Source organism: Pongo pygmaeus, chromosome 11, assembly GCF_028885625.2.
Source record: "Pongo pygmaeus isolate AG05252 chromosome 11, NHGRI_mPonPyg2-v2.0_pri, whole genome shotgun sequence".
Classification (NCBI taxonomy): Eukaryota; Metazoa; Chordata; class Mammalia; order Primates; family Hominidae; genus Pongo; species Pongo pygmaeus.
Genome location: NC_072384.2, coordinates 70,465,423 through 70,492,715, shown reverse-complemented (window position 1 = coordinate 70,492,715; position 27,293 = coordinate 70,465,423). Strand labels below are relative to the sequence as shown.

At 42.8% G+C, this 27,293-nt stretch overlaps 1 protein-coding gene across 2 annotated transcripts in view; it reads right to left on the bottom strand.

Annotated features, from left to right (window-relative positions):
* Window positions 1–23,917: 23,917 nt before the first annotated feature.
* The window catches only part of GAD1 (glutamate decarboxylase 1), a 45,737-nt gene continuing 42,361 nt past the window's right edge, over window positions 23,918–27,293 (bottom strand). Inside the window, exon 16 of one of the 2 annotated variants that reach the window (XM_063648300.1) lies at window positions 23,918–26,999. In XM_063648300.1, coding sequence (XP_063504370.1) covers window positions 26,826–26,999 — 174 coding nt within the window. In that variant the 3' untranslated portion in view covers window positions 23,918–26,825. The remainder of the gene's footprint in view (window positions 27,000–27,293) is intronic. The other variant, XM_054476991.2, reaches the window with a different exon arrangement.

Genomic DNA, 27,293 nt, shown 5'->3' with positions numbered 1-27,293 from the left:
GAGCAAAGAGACCTGGATTCAAATCCTAGTTCTCTCACTTCCTGGCTGTATGGATTTAAGTAAGTCACTTAATTTTCCTGAGTTTCAGTTTCTCCATATGCAAAATGGTGTCAGTCATACCTCCCCTTTCGAAAATAATCTGGGAGGAATATTGCATTAAAGTGGTGGATGATATAAACTGCTGACTCTACTGACTATAAATATCTGAGAATGGTGTTTGGGTTTTGGACTCTAAAACTGGGGACAGGGTAGGTTGCATGAGGAATGTAAACTGTGTTTCAAGGGACAAGCTGGTCAAATCTAGAAGACTTCAAAGTATCCTGAGGGGGAAAGAGAAAAATGCCAAAATAAAACTATAAAACTAGTTTCTCTGAAAGGCATCAGGAACTTGTTTTGTTTTTACCTTTTTGGGGGAATGGGGGACAGAGTCTTGCTCTGTTGTCCAGGTTGGAGTGCGGTGACACAATCTTGGCTCACTGCAACCTCTGCCTCCTACGTTCAAGTGATTCTCCTGCCTCAGCCTCCCGAGTAGTTGGGATTACAAGTGCACGCCACCATGCCCAGCTAATTTTTGTATTTTTAGCAGAGACAGGGTTTCACCATGTTGCCCAGGCTAGTCTCAAACTCCTGACCTCAAGCAATCCACCTGCTTCGGCCTCCCAATTTACTTTCTTTTTCAAATTTTTTTTAATTTTTAACTTTTTTTTTCTCATTTTGAACTTCTTTGTCAAGAACTCCCTTTAGACAGGAAAGAAAAGATGAGGCAGGAGAGAACTGGAGCTCAAATAGGAGAGAAAGGTGTATTGAGCACACCTGGAATAGTGGTTCTTCATCCTGCTGCACCTGAGTATCATCTGGAAGCTTAAAACTATCAAGGCTTCAGCCTCAGCCACAGAGATTCTAAGTCTGTGGGCTCTGGATATTAGATTTTTTAAAACCATACACACAAACCCTCTGTGAATGGCTTCTCACCTTGGTGGACATTAGAATTATCTGGGGTGCTTAAAACATGAATATGCTGCTGGGGCTTCACCCCAGAGGAGTTGATTTGATTGTCCTGTTGACAGGTCCAGGCCCTGGTGGTTTTAAATTTGTCTCAGGTGATTCCAATGTGCAGCCAGGGTTGCAGTCCACTGACCTACGTGCTCTAAATCAGCTTCAGTGATCTGACCTGGATGAATTTCAGAGTATTGAAAACACATGCAAATGAAATTACTGAACTCCTTTGATTGTCTTTAAGGAATTGTGAGGAATGTGTTGGAGGAATGTAAGGGGTGATTTTAGAAAGAGTTGAGATGGGCAAATCTCCAAAAAAAATCTCAATTTTCAAAAAGTCAAAAGAAGAAGGTCCTCTAATCTGTACTTCTGGCAGTAAGCCCAGCCAATATTTCCTTTTATTAAAATTATGGTTTATTAGTAGTGATCAATATGAACTTGCACAGGTTCACCACGAAAAGACACATCAAACTGACTACAGTGGCTACTTCAACAGGGTTGCCTGACATTTAGATAAGGGGCATGTGTGTGTAAGTTCATTCCATTTTAGAAGGCATAGAGACAGAGAGAGAGGAATGAAAACCAAGAAAACCAGCGCATCTGAACTTTACTGTGCAGTGAATCCCCTGGGCATCTTGTTAAAATACAGATTCTTATTCTGTAGGTTTGGGATGGGGCCCGTGAGTGTATTTCAACAAACTGCCAGGCGCTGCCAATTATGCTGGTTCACAGGCCACACTTTGAGTGGCAAGGGTGTAGACTGCACAGCTGTACAGTGAGGGGGGTTAGTAAGCAACTGAACAGTGATAGCAAATGAACACTGGTTAATGGGTCAGTGTTATTCTGGAAGAAAATTTCCTTTTCTTTTTCTTTTTCTTTCGAGTTGGGGTCTTGCTCTGTCATCCAAGCTGGAGTGCAGTGGTGTGGTCATAGCTCACTGCAGCCTCCAACTCCTGGGCTCAAGTGATCCTCCCATCTTAACCTCCCAAGTAGCTAGGACTGCAAGTGAGCACCACTGTGCCTGGCTAATTTTTTTTAAGAGATGTGGGTCTCGCTATGCTACGCAGGCTGGTCTTGAACTCCTGGCTTCAAGACATCCTCCCGCCTCAGCCTTTCAAAGTGCTGGGATTATAGTGTGAGCCACCACTCCCAGCCCTGGGGGAAAGATTTCGATGCTTGGGATTTAGTTTTGTTTTGTCTAAGAATATTAGTAGTGGCTTTGACATTCACCGTATCCTTATCAAATTTTCAGATGACATAGAACTGGAAGAGAATTAATGACAGAATCAGCAACCAAATACCTTTTTTTCTGTGAGCCAGCAGGAATAAATGATCCATGTCACATTCTTTTAGAACCTCCTGTCTAACTGGCCATATAACTTAATAGCTGAGTGGTTGGTCATAAGCAAATCAGTTAACCTCTTAGACTACCAGTCCCCTCATCTTTACAATGAATGGAAATATTAGTTAGAATTCTGTTAGTTGCATGTAACAGAACACTTGAATAGTTTAAGGGAATAAAAGGAATTTATTGGCTTCTTTGGGCATAGCTGGATCCAGTAGAGAAAACTTATTATAAAAGTTATATTATAAAATGATTTAGCTTTCTCTCTCTCTTTCTTTCTCCAACTCTCTGTTCTGCAGGACTTCCCTTGTCTTCAGGCTGCCTCAGGCTTTCTCATGTCATGAGGAAAAGGGCATTTGGCAACCTCAGCTTGCTAGCTTAACAAGGCATATTTATCATAGAAAACACTCAAGTCTTGCAGGGATCACACATCCTCTCTGCACCATCACTGAGGCCAGAGGGATGGTGTACTGTAATTGGTTCAGCCTGGATCATTTGCCAACCACTGAGGATGGAAGGGACAGGACACCATCACAGACAGTCCACTCCACCACATTGAGTAGGGAAAAGATAGTTCCCCTGAGAAAACAGTGGTGAACGACTCAACGTGTCAAGCAAATATCCAGCAAATAACTCACACCCAAACATCACAAAATGATTAGGGCATGTTCTTGTTCTTCTTCTTTTTTTTTTTTTCAATTTTAGACTCAGAAGGTACATGTGCAGATTTGTTACATGGATATGTTGCATGATGTTGGGGTCTGGGCTTCGAATGAATATCACCCAAATAGTGACCATAGTACCCAATGGGTAGCTTTTTAACCCATAGTCCTCCCCCATCCTCCCTCCTCACTTTTGGAGTCCCCAGTGTCTATTGTTGCCATTCTAATGTCCATGTGTCCGCAGTGTTTAGCTCTCACTTATAAATGAGAATATGCAGTATTTGGTTTTCTGTTTCTATGTTAATTCACTTAGGATAATGGCCTCCAGCTACATCCACGTTGCTGCAAAGAGTGTGATTTTGTTCTTTTTTATGGCTGCATAGTATTTCATGGTGTATATGTACTTTTTTTTTTTTTAATCCAATCCATTGTTGATGGGCACCTGGGTTGATTCCATGTCTTTGCAATTGTGAACAGTTCTGCAATGAACATGTGAGTGCTGGTGTCTTTTTGGTAGAATGATTTATTTTCCTTTGGGTACACACCCAGTAATGAGGTTGCTGGGTTGAATGGTAATTCTATTCTTAGTTCTTTGAGAAGTCTCCAAACTGCTTTCCACAGGGGCTGAACTAATTTACAATTCCACTAACAGCATATAAGTGTTCCCTTTTCTCTGAAACTTGGCAACATCTGTTATTTTTTGACTTTTAAATAATAGCCATCCTGACTGGTGTGAGATGGTATCTCATTGTGGTTTTGATTTGCATTTCTCTGATGATTAGTGATGCTGAGCATTTTTTCACATTACTTGGCCAGTTGTCTGTCTTCTTTTGAGAATAGGGCACATTCTTTACAATGCAATACTGCAGGCAGTCAGAGTTGGCATGAGATGAGTCAGGTTTGCTCTTCCTGGACTAGATGGTCTCTAATGTACTGTTTTGTAAGACTCCCAAGCTGTGCTTGTGTGTAACATATCATCCAGTAGCAAGACTTTTCTGGAGACAATTTCTTGAACTTTGAGATTCGATAGAGTAGATATTTAGGTGGTTGGGTTACCCTCAGATCACACCTAACCTTCTAAGAGAGAGGCAGGTCTTAGTAGAGGAGTGGCATTTCATCAGGAGGACTTCCCACCTTGCAACCTTCTGGAAGAGTTCCTGCCCGTTCTGCTGAGGACCCCATTCCCAGCCCCTAAATCCCTAGGCCACTGGCCAGGGGCCTCCATGCAGAGGTGAGCCAGTGCCTCTGATTGGCATTGGATGGCCTAAAAAGATGACCCGAACTTCTCAGAAGCTGTTTTGAGAATTAGAAATAAAAGACACAGAGAAACTCCAGTGATCTGTGGGTACTGTGATGTACGGGCCTGCAGAAATGCAGCATAGGGTGGGCTTTGTTTAAGTAAAAAAGGAAGCTGCTGAGAGTGAAAAAAGAATGTGGTGGGTGCACGGAGAGAAAGAGACACAGAATGAGACCAGTGGAGTTCGGAAGGAGAGAGAAATAGAGAGAGCTGTGGCTACCATATGTACCTCAGCCACATAAGCAAAGGGCTGTGCCTATGAACCGGCTACTCCTGGAGCTTATCTGTGTCATTCGCAGGCTTGGGCCCTGCTAGCTGGGAGGAAATGTCACCTTCCCTGTGGGTGACCCGAGGGATGGGGGTCCCCGAGGCTGAAGCTCTCCTAAGAGGTACATGATAGACTTGAGGTAGGAGCCCGGTGGGGGTAGCACTGTGGGTGCCAGGCAGCCTGAGAATGCAGTAGAGCTTGGGGACTTCAGGAATGAGGGAGCTGTGGAAGCTGGGCAGGGTGGAGTCGGGATGAGAGGGAAGGGGAAGAGCTCTGCTGAGTCATAGAAGAGGAGAGTAGGAGAGTGAAGAGCTTCCAGCACTGGCAGAAAGGAAATTGGGACCTCAACACCAGATGCAGTGATAATGAGATCTTCCTAATGTTCTGGGATTAAGGTAAATGCTGCCGTTCTAAAACAGGCTGAAAAACACTTTATGTGGAATCTGTGGGTGGACAGAGAGTGGTGGCATGGCCTGGGAGAGCTGGTGCTTGTGATTCTTGGCCACTGGGGGGACAGCTCATCCACAGTCCTTTCACTGCTTGGCCTCTGACAGCCTCACCACCTGGGCTTAGGTGCCTTCCTCATTAGTTGAGCATTAACCTGTCCTACAGATTTCCTTGAAGAGCTGATAATACCCCAAAAGAGCATTCAGCTTACTGTAAGTGAGGAAATAGAATCTAGGTTTCCTGGCCCAGTGTTTATGTGTTGGACCATTATTTAGGAGTCTGGTCGTAACTAATGGAAACTACTTTATGTACAATATGTATTGAGAGTCTTCTATATACCTGGCCCTGAACTTAGAATGGAAAGACAGATATAAACCAGAAAACCCCTAACCAAAGAAATGTGTAATTATAAGTTATAGTAAAATCTATGAAGAATAAGAACAAGATGCTGTGAGGGAATAGAGGGGTTGTGGTGGAAAGACAGGCTTTAGAGTGGGCTTTAGAGGTAAAACATCTCTGAAGCATTGGCATTTAAGCTGAGAGCTAAAAGATGAGAAAGTGTTGTTTGGGGGAAGAGGATTTCTGGTCATAAGGATGCCTGTATGAAGCTGTAAGGGGGAAGGCACATGGTCAGAACATAGTGAGAAGAGAGTGTGGGGGGCCAGAAATGATGACTGAAAGGGTGCCCAAGGACCATGTGGGGTCTTGAAGGCTGCTGCATAACAAATTGTCCCAAAACTTAGTGGCTTAAAACAATAAACAGGCTGGGTGTGGTGGCTCATGCCTGTAAGCCCAGTACTTTGGGAGGCTGAGGCGGGTGGATCACCTGAGGTTGGGAGTTCGAGACCAGCCTGGCCAACATGGCGAAATCCCATCTCTACTAAAAATACAAAAATTAGCTGAGTGTGGTGGTGGGTGCCTGTAATCCCAGCTACTTGGGAGGCTGAAGCAGGAGAATTGCTTGAGCCCTGGAGGCGGAGGTTGCAGTGAGCTGAGATCGCACCATTGCACTCCAGCCTGGGCGACAGAGCGAGACTCTGTCTCAAAAAACAACAACAACAACAACAAAACAAACCCAATAAACAATTATTTTCCTTGCAGTTTCTATGGGCCAGGAATCTGGGGGAGCTTAGCTGGATGGTGCTGCTTGGAATCCATGAGGACTAAATCCATGAGGGTTTAGTCTCAATGTTGACCATGGCTGCAGTCATTGAGAGGCATGATGGGGCTGGAGGACCCACTTCCAAGGTGGCTCACACCATGGCTGGGAAGCACAGCTGGTAGATGTGCAGGGCCTCCTTGCCTCTCCACTTGGGCCTCTCCACAGGCTGCTTGACTGTCCTCAAGACATGGCTGCTGGACTGCCCCAGAGTAAGTGATGTGCAATGGAACAAGGTGGAGTGGCAATGCCTTTTATGATTTGACCTTGGAAGTCACATATGGTCAGTTCCACCCCAGTGTAGTTCTTAGAAGTGAGTCACTAAGTCTAGCCCACATTCAACGGCAGAGAAATTAGCCTTCATCATTGTAAGGGAGGAGTGTCAAAGAATGTGTGGATACATTTTAAAGACATCACGTGGGCCATGAGAAAAGGCCAGTTTTAGCAGAACTGAAGGCTTTGTCATAAGGCTACAGGGGGTGCTCATGGAATCTGATGGCAGCACAAAGTGAAGCTGAGCTTCAGCAAGGACTGGACCCAGGGACTGGGATATGGTTCTGACCTTATCCCTTAAAGACATAAGAGTGATACAATGGACTGTGGGGACTTGGGGGGGAAACAGTCAGAAGGGGTAGAGGGATAAAAGGCTACAAATTTGGCTCAGTGTACACTGCTCAGGTGATGGGTGCGCCAAAATCTCACAAATCACCACTAAAGAACTCACTCATGTAACCAAACACCCTGTTCCCCTAAAACCTATGGAAATAAATAAATAAACAAATAAATAAATAAAGGCAAAAAAAAACAAAACCCCAAAAAACCAATGCTGCACTGTTGATCTCTTGTGCTCTCTACCTGTTGCCTTCATTCTCCTTTCTCTTCAGATTGGCTTTCTTGCTTCTCTTGCCCACCTGGCAGCATGTGACATCCAGCCCTCAACCCCATCCCTTGCTCCTAAGCTTGCAAAACATATACAGGCCAACTGAGTTCTCAGTCCCAATTCCAAATTCCTGGGACAAAGAATTGGACTGGCCCAACTTTGATTAGATGGTCCCCTCAGGTCCAGTTGGCTGTGGCCAGGGCAGTGGAGAGGTGTAGTATAAACATAGCTGCCGATGGCCCTCCTCTGTGGAACTGGGTAAAGAGGGAAGTTTCCTGAGGAGAGAGAACTGAGCAGCACCCAAATGTGTCTACTTCAGCCTTTCTGTCAGTCTTGTCACTTTGTCATTTCATCCCACATAGGCAACAGATTCTCTTTCCTTCCTTTTCTTTCTCTCCTTCCTTCCTTCCTTGCTCCCTTTCTCCCTTCCTCCTTCCTCTCCCGTCCCTTCCCCTCCCTTCCCCTCCCTTCCCCTTCCCTTTCCCTTCCCTTCCCCTTCCTCTGCCTCTTCCCTTCCCCTTCCTTTCCCCTTCCCTTCCCCTTCCTTCCCCTTCCCTTCCCTTTCCTTCCTTCCTTCTTCCCTTCCTTCCTCCCTTCCTTCTTTCTTTCCTTTCTTCTCTTTCTTTTCTTTTCTTTCTTCCTTTCTTTGACAGGGTCTTGTTCTGTCATCCGGAGTGCAGTGGAACAATCATGGCTCACTGTAGCCTCAACCTCCTGGGCTCAAGCAATCTTCCTGCCTCAGCTTCCCAAGTAGCTGGGACTCCAGGTGCATACCACTACACCCAGCTAATTTATTTTTTGTAGAAATGGGGTCTCACTGTGTTGCCCAGGCTGATCTTGAACTCTTGGCTTCAAGCAATCCTCCCACTGTGAGCCCCCAAAGTGCTGAGATTACAGGTGTGAGCCACCATACCCGGTTGGTGATAGATTTTCTGTAGGTTGTATTACCATCAGTTGGAGTTTTCTAGAAGTAAAAGAGATTCTGAGTATGGGAATTTCCAAAATGTAGTAGGTCTTGCTCATTAAAATGGGCCCAAGAAAGCACTCATAAAGCATTTTATGGGGTGCTTTTGGACACTACTAAATAAAATGGTTTAGTTATAAAACAGCTGGAGTTGATACATTGAGCAAAAATATAAGAGGGCTATTTCGCTGAGCTGGCTAGTGTAAGTCTTACTAAAATTAGAAACTGGAGCCCAATACTAGTAGTGAGACAGAGCTTACACAAAGATCTTCACAAACATATTACAGTGGTTTCTAGGGGAACTTACCAGTGAAAGGCAGGAGCTTTGATTTTAGAGTCACTGCTGCAGAAAATGAGGGCATCAAAGACTAAATCCCATTGCTGTCATTGTGGTTGTTTTCAGACAGGGACGTCCGTTTTTCTAGCAGGGAAATCTAGATGGTGGGCAGTTTCACCAGCTATACCCATAGTTAAGGAAGATAACTTGATAAGGTACAGCCTGGGACACAGATTTCAGAAGCTACTTGGCGATCCCCAAACGCCTTCCCCCACCCACTGGCTGAGGTACTTTAAGATGGGATGAAAATCTTATTCACTGCCTAGTGGTAATTTTACAGAGCAGGGATCACTGGGAAAGGTAACACATGGGCAGGCATGAGGCACTGTCATAAAAGCAGGCTTTGCTCAGACGTGGACTACACATCTAAAGGTGACTGTAGGAACAGGGACATGGGGAAAAAGAAAGGAGGTTAGTGGTATGGAAAGCAAATGGCGAATGCCTAACACTTCAGCTTGGGGTCTCTTCTGGAGGAAAAACATATTTTTGTGCACCAAAAAATGTCTGAAGACAGTTGACTATGGTTTAGCTTAAAAGGGAAAAATATAGAGGGGAAATATTGCTTTCAAGTACTTAAATGTAAGAAAGATTTTAATGGGCTATTTTCTATAGATAAATATAGAAAATAAAGATTTTCTGAGAAGCGAGCTGTAGTAATAAATTCTAGCCCAGGGTCAGGTTACTGAAGGGAAGTGGAAGTGGGTTTGGGCACTATATTCAAGAAGTTTGAAAGGGAGGATAAAGTTAGGTTTGTTTTGAATAAGGTGAGCCTGACTCAGTTTGAGTCGTGTTTGCAGCCTATTGCACTTTTATATACTAAACAAAATCTCAGAAATCTTCCCTTTATTTTCACCTGTTCTAATACCATTCATGGGCCAAGGCAATCCATCTAATTAAGTATGCTTGCATAGGCAGGTGTTCCCACTAGAGAAATAAAAATCAATGGAAGATTGTGGTAATTTTCACAGCCAACAGTGTTGGCCCACATTATTGGACCGTTACATACTTGGTTTGCTGTCTGTTTATCTGTTGGTTACTTTTTTTAAAAAAAAAATGATATCATCAAGTAATCTTCAGGGCATAAAAAGGAGCTTCATTCAACTCCTCAGTAATAACAGTCATTACTGTACTCTCTAAAAACAATTGGCTAGTTACGTGCAGCTTCTAAAGAGTTCCCTAATCCAGAAAACTGCAAATTACATAGTAACGATTATTGAGGTTCTGTGGTAACTCCAGTCATCATTTCAATGTAATTGATAGAGCATGAATAACTATAAATTATGTTATATATACAACCTCTTTACAGGGAACTCACACAGTTATTTGTGGTATGCATAATAAAGCAAAATCTAAATTGAATGTTAATTTTAATAAAAATCACTTTTATACCTCATTTCCATCTGAATGGATGCCATCTGTTTTAAGGTGCTAGCAGGGAGCAAAGTAAAATTGAACTCCAAAAATACAAACATTTGTTGTTTTTCAGCTTTTCCAATTTAATGCTGAAAGCCCTGAAAGAAACAAGAGACTTTGATATACTATTGTTTTCCAGGGCAAGGGGTTATCAAAGACATTAACAAACGTTAATTAAGAATATTAGGATTTTTTTCCATGCTGAGCTAAGAAAGCTCTCGGATCCCAGTTTTAGTTTGCAGATTTTTTGTTATTGTCCAACTTTAGGATCATCCAGTATCAAACCCACAGACTAGAGTTTGATCAAAAGTAGTTCATGACAATGAGAACACATGGACACATGAAGGAGAACATCACACTCTGGGGACTGTTGTGGGGTGGGAGGAAGGGGGAGGGATAGCATTAGGAGATATACCTAATGCTAAATGACGAGTTAATGGGTGCAGCACACCAGCATGGCACATGTATACATATGTAACTAACCTGCACATTGTGCACATGTACCCTAAAACTTAAAGTGTAATAATAATAAAATAAAATAAAAAATTAAGAAAAAAAGTAGTTCATGTAGGAGCTGAGCCCAGGAAGCACTGATGGGGCAGTGGGAAAGTGAGACCAGGAGGGGAAGGAAGTGAATGAAGTGTGTATTTCCACCGTGGGCAACAGGAGTTCGATGCCGCTGGGGAATCTGGAGACCATGAGAAACACCTCAGAGTAATCTTCACCTCATCCACCCATGGCTGGGATGTTTTGGGGCTCTAACTTTCTTTCTTTTTCTTTTTTCTTTTTTTTTGAGACAGGGTCTCGCTCTGTTACCCAAGCTGGAGTGCAGTGGCGCAATCTCGGCTCACTGGAACCTCCACCTCCTGGGTTCAAGTGATTCTCCTACCTCAGCCTCCCCAGTAGCTGGGACAGGTGCCCACCACCATGCCCTGCTCATTTTTGTATTTTTAGTAAAGACGGGGTTTTGCCATGTTTGCCAGGCTGGTCTCGGACTCCTGACCTCAGGTGATCCACCCACCTCGGCCTCCCAAAGTGCTGGGATTACAGGCATGAGTCGCCACGACCAGCCTCTTTTTCTTTTTTTTTGAGACAGAGTCTCGCTCTGTTGTCCGGGCTGGAGTTCAGTGGCGCGATCTCGGCTCACTGCAACCTCCGCCTCCCAGGATCAAGCAATTCTCCTGCCTCAGCCTCCCGAGTAGCTGGAGTACAGGTGCATACTATCATGCCCAGTTAAACTTTAAAAAAAAAAAATTGTAGAGATGGGGTCTTATTATGTTGCCTAGGCTGGTCTCAAACCCCTGGGCTCAAGCAATCCTCCCACCTCATCCTCCCAAGGTGCTGGGATTACAGGTGTAAGAGAACATTTAAATTGACTATTAAACATTGCTTTTCTTAAAGGTCCTTGCCATCCTTCCCTGGGGGATTTATCCCAGCCATCCTTCTCCTCATTTGTTATGGGGTTGAGTCTCCCCCGAAAAAGACATGTTGGAGTCCTAAATGCAGGTACCTCGGAATGGGAACTTATTTGGAGATAAGGTCTTTTTAAAGACAATCAAGTTAAAATGAGGTCGTTAGGGTGGGCCCTAATCCAATATGACTGGTATTCTTACAAGAAGGGGACATTTTGGCCGGGCATGGTGGCTCATGCCTGTAATTTCTGCACTTTGGGAGGCCGAGGCGGGTGGATCACCTGAGGTCAGAAAGAAACCACCCAAGATATTATTAGAGTACCTGTTATCCAGTAGGCAGTAAGATGTATCTTCATACAGTTGAAGGCAGTGGTTAGAGAAAAATAGAACCATTTCAAATTTGTTTGAGTTGAGAGTGTTTAAATAAACAAATAAATAAATAAAATTTTCCCAAGACAGGGTCTTGCTCTGTCACCCAGGCTGGATTGCAGTGGTGCAATAGCTCACTGCAGCCTTCGCCTCCCAGACTCAAGTGATCCTACCACCTCAGCCTCTCAAGCAGCTGGCATTACAGGCACATGCTACCAGGCCCAGCTAATTTTTTTTAAAAAGTTATGTAGCGATAGATTATCGCTGTGTTGCCCAGGCTGGTCTTGAAATCACGGGCTCAAGTGAACTTCCTACCTCAGCCTCCCAACTGCTGTGGAAAGTGTTTGCTCAAGTGGCTATGCCATGTAACTTTTGAGTCACCCTCCATTCCAGCTAACTCAGTTAGGGTTGGTCTTAGTTTTCCATTGCTGCTTGACAGACTATCATAAATTGGGAAATTTACAGCACATCCATTTATTCTCTCACAGTTCAGTGGGTCAGAAATCTGGGTGGGCTTGGCTGGACTCACTGCCTAGATGCGCACGCTCCCGAGGTCAGCTGGGCCGGGCTCCCATTGCGAGGCTTCGCTGGGAGACGTGCCTCCAAGCTCATTCAGGTTGCTGGCCGAATCCAGTTCCTTGCAGCTGTAGGTCTGAAGTCCTTGCTTCCTTGCTGACTTTCGGTCTGGCATTGTCCCAGCTCCTTAAGGCCACCAGTATTCCTCTTTTTTTTTTTTTGAGACACAGCCTCGCTCTGTCGCCCAGGCTGGAGTGCAGTGGCGTGATCTCGGCTCACTACAAGCTCCGCCTCCCGGGTTCACGCCATTCTCCTGCCTCAGCCTCCCGAGTAGCTGGGACTACAGGCGCCTGCCACCACGCCCGGCTAATTTTTTGTATTTTTAGTAGAGACGGGGTTTCACGTGTTAGCCAGAATGGTCAAAAATCTCCTGACCTCGTGATCCACCCGCCTCGGTCTCCCAAAGTGCTGGGACTACAGGCGTAAGCCACCACGCCCGGCCACCAGTATTCCTTTTTACGTGGTCCCCTTCATCTGCAAAACAGCAGCCGTGCACTGACTTCTCATTCTGCCATGCCTGAGTCCTTCTGCCTTTAAGGACTCAAGTGATGACCCTGGGCCTGCCTGTATGATCCAGGCTAACCTCCCTATCTGAAGGTCAACTGATTGGTAAACTTATGATCAATATTCCTTATATCCAGACTTTCTCGGGCCCCAGAAGTCTTCTCCAGGCCCACAAAGGCACACACAGTAGTATAAAATATAGCGTGGATCAGAGGAGAGCTATTTCCTGCCTAGAATGAACCTCACCACTGCATGTCTGCAGGCTGGTGCTACCGTCTTGAATAGTGATGACCTTCTAAGCATTAGACCTCTGTCTTGAGGACCAGTGAGTTCCAACTCGCCTCATCAGATACCCTAGATTCCAGATCCTTGGTGTTGCTGGAACCCTGGCCAGTCCTTGGCCTCTCTAGTTCCTGACTCCTGGCTGGCATGCGGCAGCCAGGACTCCCCTTTGCTCTGCCCCACCTCTTGGGGCTCCCTGGTTCTCCCGAGCCACCTTCCATCAGTCTTGATCAGCTGCTGCTTCTACCCCAAAAGTGATGGGCAACCTTCGAGGAGCTAAAGCGCTGTTTACACTCCTGCACTGGGCAGGTGAAGTAAGGGCAACGTGAAATGTCAACCCTGGCTGACCCCAGCTGCAGGCTGAGTGTCAGCTGGTTGTTTGCCCACTAGGTGGCGTCTGTGGAGCCTGAGGAGACAATGAGGGCTTTCCTGTTAAAAACGCACAAAGGAAGTGTTCTTTTGCTTTTCTTTTTCCTGTTTATTCCACTCACCAGCATCACGGCCCCCACTACTCTAAAAGTAACACTAAAACAAGGCGGCTTTCTAAGTCTCCCTCCCAAGGGGATTGCAGCTTCTTTCAGACCCCCCTGACTAGAGTAAGACAAGAAGTCTGTGCTTTCCCCAGTTTGCCATTAGGTTGTAATTGGAGTTCACTGAACACCAGTAACTCTCACCTCCTCCCATCCCTTGCTTTCAGCTGATTTTCTCCAAGGCCCACAAGTAAGAAGTTAAGCCATAGATTTCCTTTTCTTTTCTTTCCTTCTTCTTTCTCCCTTTGTCTCTCTCTCCCTCTTTTTTTCTTTCAAGTTTGCTCCATTTTAAATTTACTTTGGAAGGAGGAGCAGTAGGAAAAGAAAATCTCTACTATCAATTAAGCGGGATTTAACACAGGGCCTATGCAGTGCACGAGTCTATGCAGGCGGAGGGCATGGTGTGGCCTAAGAAGTGAGAGGTTACAAGGATTTGCTCCATGAAAATAACAACTAAAGCTAATGCCTATCAAATACATTCCCATTTCCAGGGAATGCAAAGCAGTTTGTACTTTAAAAGTGAGTTTTATTTTATTTATTTGTAGAGACAGGGTCTCGCTATATTGCCCAGGCTGGTCTCGAACTCTTGGCTTCAAGCAATCCTCCTGCCCCCGTTTCCCAAAGTGCTGAGACTACAGGTGTGAGCCACGACACAAAGAAAAAAGTGAGTTTTTAGATCAGCTTGAAGGGAGGAAAGAGATTGGAGTTTTGCCTCCGGTCTCCTTTTTCCCATCTTTCCCCAGGCCACATCTGCATGGAAGGAAAAATAGGGTTACGACATTAGTAGTAAAAACCAATTTATTCAGGCTACCCCGTGTGCATTATCTGAGGAAACTCCAGGTCTGCTTTTCTGGTGATCTATTATGTGGCATGGTGACTGACTATAGTTAATAATAATGTATTGCATATTTCTAAATAGCTAAAAGAATGAATTTTAAATGTTTTACCACAAAGAAACAAAAAGTATTTGAAGTGATGGATAAGTTAATCAGCCTGATTTGATCATTCCACAATGTACACATGTATCAAAACATCACATTATACCCTATAAATATATATAATTATTATTTGTCAATTAAGAAGAAAATAAAACTTCAAAAAACCAAAGGCCCAGGTGGGGATGCTGTGCCCTCAGGCACCACGAGAAATTCACCGTTTCTTCCAGCCCTGCTGGGAGGCATTCTCCAGCTCTTGCTGTGATGTGCCAAAGGTCCCCCAGGCTGCACAGTGGCCCAACATAGGAGATGCTCTTCTAAGTCTGCAGGCCATGCTCCATTGTTCACTTCACTAACACCATGCCCTGGCATCATGGAGCCATTGCCTTGATTGGACCCCATGGCATGTCCTTTCACGCCTTCCTTCTGGTGTGTAAGAACATAAGAAATCTAGTCAAAGTTCTTTGTCCTTCTCTGCTCATAAAATGATTGAGTCTACTTTGGGACCTTTTCTTTGTTTTTGTTCTCTGAAGTTATCTGGGGGAAAATATTCACAATCAAGCTTGTTTCTCCCTAATAGGAAAGAGTAAGGCAGCTTGACTACTATCAGGAGAAAATAAGATCCTTGGTACTGGCCAGCACTGCGGCCCATGCCTATAACCCCTGCACTTTGGGAGGCCAAGGTGAGAGGATTTCTTGAGCTCAGGAGTTCGAGATCAGCCAGGGCAACACAGAGAAATCCTGTCTCTACAAACAATACAAAAAATTAGCCGGGTGTGGTGGTGTGTGCCTGTACTCTCAGCTACTTGGGAGGCTGAGCAGAGAGGACCACTTGAGCCCAGGAGGTCAAGGCTGCAGTGAACCATAATTGCACCACTGTACACCAGCCTAGGCAACAGAGTGAGGTCCTGCCTAAAAAAAAAAAAAAGATATGGCCAGGTGTGGTGGCTCATGTCTGTAATCCCAGCAGTTTGGGAGGCCGAGGAGGGTGGATCACCTGAGGTCAGGAGTTCAAGCAGCCTGTCCAACATAGTGAAACCCTGTCTCTACTAAAAATACAAAAATTAGTCTCTACTAAAAATACAAACATTAGTCAAAAATTAGCGTGGTGGCAGGTGACTGTAATCCCTGCTACTCAGGAGGCTGAGGCAGGAGAATCGCTTGAACCTGGGAGGTGGAAGTTGCAGTGAGCTGAAATTGAGCCACTGCACTCCAGCCTGGGTGACAGAGCAAGACTCCGTGCCCCTCCACCCCGCAAAAAGACGATCCCTGGTGCTTATTCTGCCATTATTGTAAATTAGTTGTAAACATTTTTGTACAATCCTAACTGGGTGGGGTAAAACATGAACTGGTTTTATTTCTCTTTGTCTCCTTTCCCAATTATTATCTCTTTCTCATTAGGTAGTGGACCCCTTAGCACCACCACCAGCTTAGATTCCATAACTTCCTGAACACCCTTGATTATTAAAGATGTTCCAGCTTCTCAAAGATGTCTATTTTCCCATCTTGTCAGGCTTATGGCTCAAAGGAACTGCAGTGGTCGGGACAGGGCCGTGAACTGCTCTGGTCCTCTCCTTCCACCTTCCCTCAGAGTGGAAGGGCTGTATCACCTCTGGGATGCTGCCTCCTCTTCAGCCTCCAGGCTCTAGCTGCAATGGGGTGTTGGGCCCCAACTCACAACCCTAACAAATCCCTTCTCTCCTCTCTGAGAAGGTGGTGGGGTTGTGGGGCTGGTTCGAGGCTATGGCTGGTGTTAGAAGGGCCAGCTTGGCCAGGCGTGGTGGCTCACACCTGCAATCCCAGCACTTTGGGAGACCGAGGCAGGCGGATCACCTGAGGTCAGGAGTTTGAGACCAGCCTGACCAACATGGTGAAATCCTGTCTCTACTAAAAATACAAAAATCAGCCGGGCGTGGTGGCGTGCGCCTGCAGTCCCAGCTACTTAGGAGGCTGAGGCAGGAGAATTGCTTGAACCCGGGAGGCAGAGATTGCAGTGAGCCGAGATTGCACCACTGTACTCCAGCCTGGGCAACAGATTGAGACTCCGTCTCAAAAAACAAAAAGAAAGGCCAGCTCAATGCCCACCACACCCCACCCCACCCAGAAAGCTGTGAGTGTGGTGAGCATCCCAATGGTCAGCCGCTTTCTTTAGAATGTGGGGTACTTACTGCCTTTTTGTCTCCAGCATTGGATCCAAAGCACCAATTTTGGGGCAAACAGAAAATCCCACTCATTAACCTGCTACAAAGTAGAATGCCATTCCTCATGCCCTCTTCTTTCCCCCCACTGTATTAGGCCACCAGACCCCACCTCCATCATTGGGGATTACATTTCAATGTGAGATTTGCAGGGAACAAACATCCAAACCATATCACCCACACACAGTTGCTTTGAGGGCTCCCTAGAGGAGTACCTGAGACTGGATAATTTATAAAGAAAAGAGGTTTAACTGGCTCACAATTCTGCAGGCTATACAAGTATGGTGCCAGTATCTGTTCTGCTTCTGGTGAGACCTCAGGAAGCTTGTACAGCCTGCAGTACTGGTCTGTGGATTCATGATCTCACCTCAGGAATCTCATCAGCCTGTCTAGGGTCAGGTGCCCATCCATTTTGCCCAGAGAATTAGAATGCCTTGATTGACCACACTTGAGTTGGGTGACTACCTCTGGAATCAGGTGAGCTCATCCCTTTACTTTCATTGGGAAAGAATGAAGAAAGAATATTTTCTCAAAGAAAAATGAGGGTGATATGACCAGAAGAAGAAATAATAGATGCCAGGCAGGCATAAAACACAAATGTCCATTATGGAGAACGAGGGAACCAGGAGCAGTTATTTTGAAGTGGTTTTATTGGAATATTAAAGCAACCTTGCATACCACATTTATTATAAAGAATTCCACTTTTCAGCCCAAAATATAGTGAGATTTTCTTTATAAATTTGCTTTATATCATTTGCTCAGATTAAAGGATTTAAGATTCTGGCAGGTACATTTTGGTGCATGTATCTGGTATCCTTTATGTGTAAGAGATAACAGAGGCCTCATAATGCCTAGAGGCAGAGCCCTGTGGTGTGACTGGAACATTTCCTGTTTAACAAAGTCTGTTTTATCTAAGAGTTACTGTTGCCATCCTCAAGGCAGCAAATCACCTGGATCATTGTGCTTTCAAACCAGCCTCAGAAATGATGCCCACGAAGCAGACAAAGTTAGAGAGCTCCTTCTAGAGAGGGGCTATTAATAGGCTTCAATAAGGAAAAGTTCAAACACATGCATATCAGGAAAAAAGAAAATGACCCAAATGAAAGGTCTGAGATGTAAGAGGGAATCATGCACAAACGCAGTGGTAAATATGTGGGCACATCAAGCAAAAATCAACCGAACAAAATTATTAATAATGTACAAATTGTGGGGTTAAAAGAAGAGAGACTTAAAATACTGGATCGCATTGGCATACATATTGGGAAGAGGATCAGACTAAAATTATTCTTGGATTCTTAAGTGACTCATGAGGAGAATAAAATTATTAACTTTTGAAATGGTAAAATATTTATGCTGTTGTATCTAGGGTAACCAATGAAAAACAGACATAGAGAGTATAACTTATAAGCAGAGGGGGAAAATCAGAAAAACAAAAGAAAAAGCAAACCTCAATGAGTCCAAATTTTTTGACAAGCAGAGAAAAAAGAAGAGCAGAAAAAGTGGAACAAACAGCACAAAATAATATGATAGAATTAAATCAAAATATATCAGTAATCACAATATATGAAGTGAATGACATCCTTCAGTTAAAAGACAAAGAGGGTCAGAAAAAGGCCCAGGCATGGTGGCTCACGTCTGTAATCTCAGCACTTTGGGAGGCTGAGGTGGGTGGATTGCTTGAGTTCAGGAGTTTGAAACCCCGTCTCTACAAAAAATACAAAAATTAGCTGGGTGTGGTGGTGCATGCTTGTGGTACCAGCTACTTGGGAGGCTGAGGCAGGAGGATCGCTTGAGCCCAGGATCTGGAGGCTGCAGTGAGCCATGAGAATGGCATTGCACTCCAGCACGTGACAGAGTGAGACCCTGTCTCAAAAGAAACAAAACAAACAAAAAAAAGAAACAAAAAAGAAAATGATAAAATCTAGCTCTAGGCCATTTATACAACACAAATCTAAATCATAAGGATACAGAAATATCCTTAAAGGAAGAAAATGTATATCAAGCAGAGACTAATCTAAAGAAATGTGGTATAGCTATATTAATATAAGACAAAATAGACTATTAGACAAAAAGGCAAAAAACCCCCACACCCAACACTGGTCACCACATAGTGATAAAAGCTTAAATCACCAGAAAAATATGAAAATGATAAACTTGTTTATACCTAATAATAGAGCAAAAATTGTCCAACTACAAGAGAAAATTGATAAATTCACTGTATTTAGAATCAAATGATAACAAAATAATATGTGCCAAACCTTGTAGTATATGGTTAAAGGGATGCTTGTAGGGAAATATTTATTCTTAATGCTACCATTAGAAAAGAAGAAAAGTTCAAAATTAATGATCCATGTATACAACCTGAGAAGTTAGAAATAGGAACAGCAGACCCGGCGTGGGGGCTCACGCCTGTAATCCCAGTACTTTGGGAGGCCGAGGCGGGCGGATCAGAAGGTCAGGAGATTGAGACCATCCTGGCTAACACGTTGAAACCCCATCTCTACTAAAAATGCAAACAACAACAAAAAAAATTAGCCGGGACTGGTGGCAGGTGCCTGTAGTCCCAGCTACTGGGGAGGCTGAAGCAGGAGAATGGCGTGAACCCAGGAGGCAGAGGTTGCAGTGAGCCGAGATCGCACCACTGCACTCCAGCCTGGGAGACAGAGCAAGACTCCGTCTCAGAAAAAAGAAAAGAAAAGAAAAGAAAGAAATAGGAGCAGAAGACGAAACTAAAAAAAAAAAAATTAAGTAGAGGGAAGGAAATAATACATATAGAAAGTAAATTAATGAAGTAAAAAACAACCATACAATTGAGAATATTGACAAAGACAAACAATTTCTGAAAAGTTTAATGAAACTGACAAACGTCTGCTAAGAAAAAGCAATATAATGAAAGAAGACACAAATTAACACTATTAAGAAAAAATGGGGAATGTAACTACAGATAGAAACAAATTTTAAAAATAAGAGAATATTATAGACAACTTTATGCCAATAAATCTGAAAACTTAAAGTATGTGTAAATTCCTGGAAAAATACAACTCGCAAAAACTGACTCAAGACATGGAAAATTTAGTTTATGAATAATGCCACATTGACACATGAAGAAGAAAGACAATCATCTGAACAAATGCAGAAAAAGTTGATGAAATTAAACATTTATTTACTATAGAAACTAAAAATTAAAAGAAATGTCATTAACCCATTAAAGGGGATCTACAAAAAAACTAAAGGAAATGTGAAACCAAATGGTGACTGGTGAAAGCATTCCCTCTAATATCAGGAATCAGGTAAGGATGCCTGCTACTAATACTTCTTTTGCATGCTGTACTGGATATCCTGGACTGTTTAGTATATCAAGGAAAAGCAAAATAAAAGACATAAGAATCAGAAATGAATAAGCAAAGTTGCCATTATTCATAGATGGTATATTTGTCTGTTTGGAAAGCATTAAAGAAACAAATTATTTGTGTTTTAGCAAGCTTTATGGATATAAAATCATCAACCGAAAGGCAATTACATTTCTTTTTTGTTGTTGTTCTTTTTAATTGCTTTCCTTCTTTTTTTAAAAAATCCTTCATTAGAAGGCAATTATAGTTCTATACATCAGCAACAGTTAGAAAATGTAATTTTTAAGAGATGCCATTAAAAATAACAACAATATAAAGCACCTAGGAATAAATCCTTTTAATTGCTTTCCTTCTTTTTTTAAAAAATCCTTCATTAGAAGGCAATTATAGTTCTATACATCAGCAACAGTTAGAAAATGTAATTTTTAAGAGATGCCATTAAAAATAACAACAATATAAAGCACCTAGGAATAAATCTATCAAAAGTTTTGCGTGGATGGGGTGTGGCGGCACACGCCTGTAATCTCAGCACTTTGGGAGGCTGGGGCAGGCAGATTTCTTGAGCTCAGGAGTTCAAGACTAGCCTGGGTGACATAGCGAAACACCATCTCCACCAAAATTCAAAAAATTAGCTGGGCATGGTGGCGTGTGCCTGTGGTCCCAGCTACTTGGGAGGCTGTGGTGGGATGATCACTTGAGCCCAGGAGGTCGAGGCTGCATTGAGCTGAGATCATGCCACTGCACTCCAGCCTGGGTGACAGAGTGAGACCCCATCTCAAAGAGAAAAAAAAAAAGTTGTCTATGACTGTTGTGAAACTATTGAAATACATTAAAGATGACCTAGTTAAGTGGAAATATATACTCTACTTATGGCTACTATATTCAATATTAAAAAGATGTTAGTGTTCTTCAGTTGATCCACAGATTCAATGAAATTTCAATAAAAATGCCAATAGGAATTTTTTAGAAACTTGATGAATTAGTTCTAAATTTATATGGAATATTGAGGGGCTATTAATAGCCCTTTCAGTCTCAAAAAAGAACCAAACACAAAAATCAATTCAAGGTGGATTAAAGACTTAAATGTGAAAGGCATAAAACCTTAAAACTTAAAAGCCAATATATGGGAATGTCTTTATGACTTTGGGATAGGGAAGAATTTCTTAAAAGAAGACATACAAGAAAAGCAGAAAAATGAAAATAATTGATAAATTTACATTAAATTTAAGAACTTATGTTTTCAGAAAAGACCATTAACTGAGTAAACAGGGTAGCCCTGAATTAGAAGAAGACATTTGCCAAACATAATTAAAAAGAATTAGGATTTGGAATATATAAAGAATACCTAAAGAATCAAAAGAAAAAGACAAACAATTGAAAATTTGACAAAAGGCGGGATTTAGGCATTTCATAGAAGACAGAACACAAATGGTTCCTAATAATGTGAAAAGATGCTCAGCCTCATTTGTAATCAGGGAGAGACAAGTTAAATTTACAATTAGATACTATTTCATACTTGCCAGACCGGCAAAAATCTTAGGTCAACTGATGGTGAAGTTATAGAACAATGTGCACGGCTGCTTGAAGTGCAACTTGGTATGACCGCTCTACTCAGTAAAGTTCAATAAATACCTTGTGACCCAGCAATTTCACTTCTAGGTATAAACCTTAGAAAAACTTTTGTACATGTACCCCAGAAAACAAGTACTAGAATGCTCATAGCAATGTTATCTCTAAAGGCAAAACTGGAAAAACTCATATATTCACCCCCAATAGAATGGATAAACCTTCTGAAGTATATTAATACACTGTAATAGCATTGCAGCCATAAAAATGAATGAATTATAGCTGGAGCCATTGTCAAAGGTGACTCTCAAAACCATGAGGCTTCTACATGAGACCGTGTTTGCAGGGTGTGCCAATGGGTTGAGTAGGCGCTGAAGTCTATTCCAGCTCCACTGGCACAGGGATGCTTGGCTATCAAGAAAGGGGTACCTTTTTTATTTTAAACTGCACAAAGTCTCCCTACAGGTTAGCTCTGGACAAACAAAATCATAATGTTGACTAGAAAAGTCACAGAAGTATAAAAATTCTGTATTATTCTGTTTACATAAAGTACAAAATCAGGTAAGACTAAACAATAAGGATGCATGAGTATGTGGTAAAACTATATAGAAAAATAAGACAGTGAGTAACACAAAAGTCAGAATAGTGATCACTTCTTAGAGAGTGGGGAGCATCCAATTAGGGAAGGTTCATGACGGGGTTGGAGAGTGCTAACGTCATGATAATAATAATGTTCTATATCTTAGGCTAAAAGTAATGGGTACTCAAGTATAATGTCATCACCCTTTGTCCTATACATGTATATCTAATAGAGCCCTTCTTGGTCAGGCACAGTGGCTTATGCCTGTAATTCTAGCAGTTTGGGAGGCCGAGGTGAAAGGATCAGTTGAGTTAAGGAGTTTGAGACTAGTCTGGGCAACAGAACAAGACTCCATCTCTACAAAAAAATTAAAAATTAGCTGGGCATGGTGGCATGCACCTGCAGTCCCAGTTACTTGGGAGGCTGAGGTGGGAGGATTGCTTAAGCCCAGGAGTTCCAGGTTGCAGTGAGCTGTGATCATGCCACAATACTCCAGCCTGGGTGACAAAGCGGGACCCTGTCTCAAAAAAAAAAAAAAAAAAAAATCAGTTATTGTAGATTATCTAAGGAGGGTTTTGTTTTTGTTTCTGTTTTTTTGAGATGGTGTCTCACTCTGTTGCTCAGGCTGGAATGCAGTGGCATGATCACAGCTCACTGCAGCCTTAACCTCTTGGGCTCCAGTGATCTGCTCACCTCAGCCTTCTGAGTAGCTGGGACCACAGGGGCTCACCATCACACTCCCAGCTATTTTTTTATTTTTTGTAGAGATGGGATCTCCCAATGTTGCCCAGGCTGGCCTTGAACTCCCGGGCTCAAGCAATCCTTCCAGTTTGGCCTTCCAAAGTGCTGGGATCACAGACGTGAGCCACTGCACCTGGCCAGTAACTGATTTTAAATAAAAGGCATCCCGGCCAAATGTACTACTTGGAGAAGAAAGGGTCCCAACTACAAGGTCTGGACAGTGTAGACTGCCAGGGGCCTAGGCCTGAGGGTCTGAGTCCTAAGTGGTTGCAGGAGGATAAACCTTTACTGCCTCCTGTGCAATGAGCTGGGAGGACCCCAAAGGGATCCTTCAAAAGTGCTTCATGAAAAAGCAAATTAGAACCACAAGATAACACTTTTAGAATGGCCAGCATGGAGGGAAAATGACAGTACCAAGTGTCAGCAAGAATATGGAGCAACTGGAATATTTGTGCATTGCTGGTGAGAATGCAAAATGGTACAGCCACTTTGGAAAATAGTTTAGCAGTTTCTAATAAAATTAAACATATTATTATCTTGCAATCCTACACATAGGTATTTACCCAAGTTAAATGAAATCTGTGTTCACACAAAAATCTGCACACTAATGTTTCCAGTAGCTTTATTCTAATTGCCAAAAAAACTGGAAACAACAGAAATTTCCCTCTACTAAGGGATGGATAAACAGAGTATGGTACATTTATGCAAATGGATACTATGCAGTAGTGAAAAGGAATGAACACTGATATAGAGATAACATGGATGAATTTCAAGTGCACTACGTTAAGCAAAAGAAACCAGATTAAAAAAAGACTAAATATTATATGATTCCATTTACATAGTGGGAAAGGCAAAAGTCTAGGGACAGAAAACAAAGCAGAGGTTGCCAAGGGCTGAGTAGGAGAGGTGTTCAGTACAAAGGGGGATGGGAAATTCATTGGGGTGATAGACCTGTTGTAGACCTTGATCATGATGATAGCTATTAATACATGACTGAATGGGTTTGTCAAAATCCACAGAAAACTATACACAGTACACTACAAAAAGTTTTATTGTATCTAAATTTTACCTTAATTCAAAAAATCCTCATTCACTCCAGAAAATTTCTCAAAAAAAAAAAAAACCCCAAAAACCAAAAACTCATATTCCAGGGAACTTGATGCCCAATGACAATTTAATAGCCATGTAAAATTTTACCTTTGTCTCTTTATCCCTTTCTCCCGCTAGGCCTGACCCTGAATGAGGAAGCACAGGAGCTAGGGAGATAAGCTGAAAGATGAAGAAAAAAGGTGACCTCACCCACCATCAGCCTTGCCCTCCCTGCCACTGTAGGCTTGCAGCTGAAGCAGTGCCAGATCAGGGGGAGGGGGGAGAAACTCTATATCGTATAAAAATTGAAACTTTGCTTATTACATCAACCTGGACCCTCAGTTACAAAAATGAGACTGTTCGTGCACCCGAGAGGCCAGAAAAGCTATGAGATTGGCCTAAATTCAAATGGGGGCATGGAAAAAATCAGCCCCCAGAGGGGTTTTAAAGAAACAGTGAGAGAAAGAATAAGTGGCTTTATGATCACTCCCTATAGAGTCGTTTAATACGATGGTTACATGCAATCAGTGTGCTAATTACAAAGGACTCTTCTGTATTCCCTACCTGTGCTAAATAGGGAGCTTCTTGTATTCCAAATGAGTGAGATTGTATTAATATAGCTGAATAAAATATTGTAGAAAATGGGCCGGGCACAGTGGCTCATGCCTGTAATCCCAGCACTTTGGGAGGCCGAGGCGGGCAGATCACAAGGTCAAGAGATCGAGACCATCCTGGCCAACATGGGGAAATCCTGGCTCTACTAAAAATACAAAAACTAGCTGGGTGTGGTGGTGCATGCCTGTAATCCCAGCTACTCAGGAGACTGAGGCAGGAGAATCGCTTGAACCAGGGAGGCAGAGGTTGCAGTGAGCTGAGGTGGCGCCGCTGCACTCCAGCCTGGTGACAGAGTGAGACTCTGTCTCTCTCTCTCTCTCACACACACACACACTCACACACACACACACACACACACACACAAAGAATATTGTAGAAAATGAATCCTATGTCCTAATGATCCAGCACCAACATATATTTCCCTAGGAAGTGAATGGGGACCACTCTACAAGCATAAAGCAGCAGGAAGCTATGCTTCTGTGATCTTACAGGCATTCAGTTAGCAGAGACACCAAGTGATGTAAGATGCCCACTAGAAGGAATACTTATCTTTTGTTGAATGACTGAATGAATGTAACTCCAAGATGCAAGTAGGAAAAGGAGAAACAGGGATGGCTTTTCTTTCTCAAGGCTGGAACTGCACATTTAATTAATTATAATCATAATGATTTGATTGATTGATTGAGACAGGGTCTCAATCTGTCACCCAGGCTGGAGTGCAGTGGCACGATTTCAGCTCACTGCAGCCTCGATCTCCTAGGCTCAAGTGATCCTTGCACCTCAGGTTCCCAAGTGGCTGGGACCACAGGTGCACATCACTACAGCTGGCTAATTTTTATATTTTTTGCAGAGACAGGGTTTCGCCCTGTTGCGCAGGCTGGTCTTGAACTCCTGAGCTCAAGTTATCTGCCTGCCTCAGCCTCCCAAAGTGCTAGGATTACAGACGTGCACCACCATGCCCAGAAAGCAAATGGGCTATGGGCAACCCAAGGAACTCTAATTAGAAACGTCTCTGTATGAAACACAAACTAGAAGAAAATTTTGTTCAAATTCTCCATGGAGAATATTTTTATTTATTTATGTTCTTCTTGCATACTCTAAAACGCACAGTGTGAATTTCCCTTCTTCAAAAACAGTTGTGAGCCTGGTCACTTTATCTGAGATCTTCAGAAGGTCTTCGGAAATGTTGCCTTAGGTTTCAGCTAAGAGAGTCACAGAGATTGGTCATCAACTACTACAAAATTACAGGAGATCTAGTTATTATCCAACAGTTACTAGAAAGCATTGAGAACACCAGACGTACAGCCAGACAGAGAGGGTAAGAGAAGAGCAGATGCTATTTAAGTAACAGGATTTCCATATATATGACTCTATGTACAATCTTAGAATTCTCTTACAGACAGTAAAATGCTTAAATCATTATTTTAAGGGCACTCTAATATAAATACAAGTCTCACTAATTTTAATCTTTTCTCTTTGGCTCACAAATGCACAAAAATACCATAAACAGTTTTCAGAACTTACTTCATATATAAATAAGATACATTACAAATGGGAAGAAAATACAAGACGCCTCTTTAACGTGGTACATCTCTGAATATAAATAAGCAAATATTTCATTGACCTACAATTAAACAATCATTGAAATCATGACACATAGTCTCCCCCTCCCACCACCAAGGTCAGAAGATAACAGGAATTTACACAATCTACACAAATTAATCTCTAAAAATACAGCCATAGTACACCTGTAACAATGACTCTGCTACTATTTTCCCCTAACAGGATACTAATGGGGAGGGTGTGACTTGTCATTTGGTGGTGTTTTTTCTCATCCATCATCACTTCAGGTGGAGAAACGCTGACAGTGAGGTCGATTCTCACCAACAGCATTTCCCTTGGCCCCTAGGACATGGCGTTTTGAAAAACAGCTTTCCTGGAGTTGTTGGACAAGCTGGTTGGCAGCATGTTTAGCTCCTCGGTAACTGCTGAAGGTAAAGTGAATTCTCTTGGAGCGGGAAACATGCTGTGATCTATTACTAAGCCACACTCACTATACATGTATATATAGAGAGAGGTATGTATAACTGTACATATATACTCTGTTCCTAATGTGCAACTTTTTAAAAAGAACACTATTTCCTGCTAACTATAACAAACAAGCTTTAAGTAAGGTTTTAACAATATTCTTCAAGATATTATGTTTTCCCTCAATGAAATGGCCTGTGTGTTTCAGCAACATATAGAGGTTTGTTCTGCAGTGCCAGAGGGAAAAGGCATTCCCATAAACTCATGTTCTGCAAAGGATGATTACAGATCCTGGCCCAGTCTTTCTATCTCCTCAATGAGGAAGTCAATGTCGGACTGGGTAGCGGCTGGGTTGGAGATGACCATCCGGAAGAAGTTGGCCTTGTCCCCCTGGGGCTGGTAGCCAACCATGGTCGTGCCTGACTCCATCATCAGGGCTTTGATTTTTGGAGCCACCTTGCGATGGAAAACACAAAACAAAACTCAAGACTGATATTGACACCCTCTCTTTTTAGCAATTCAACCCAACTTGCATTTTACTATTTGTGTTTACATTGACATAAAAGCAAAGAAATATTTCATATCCAGGAATCTTCGGGGGCTAATATCAAATGACTACCTGGTCACGAGTTCCCTCAGAAAGTACTGTGCAACCGAATTTTGAAAGTCAGTCATGGAACAATGATAGTAAAATAAAAAATGAAGACAAAACCAGAAAACTCTTATAGACAACACCACAAATTCAGAGTT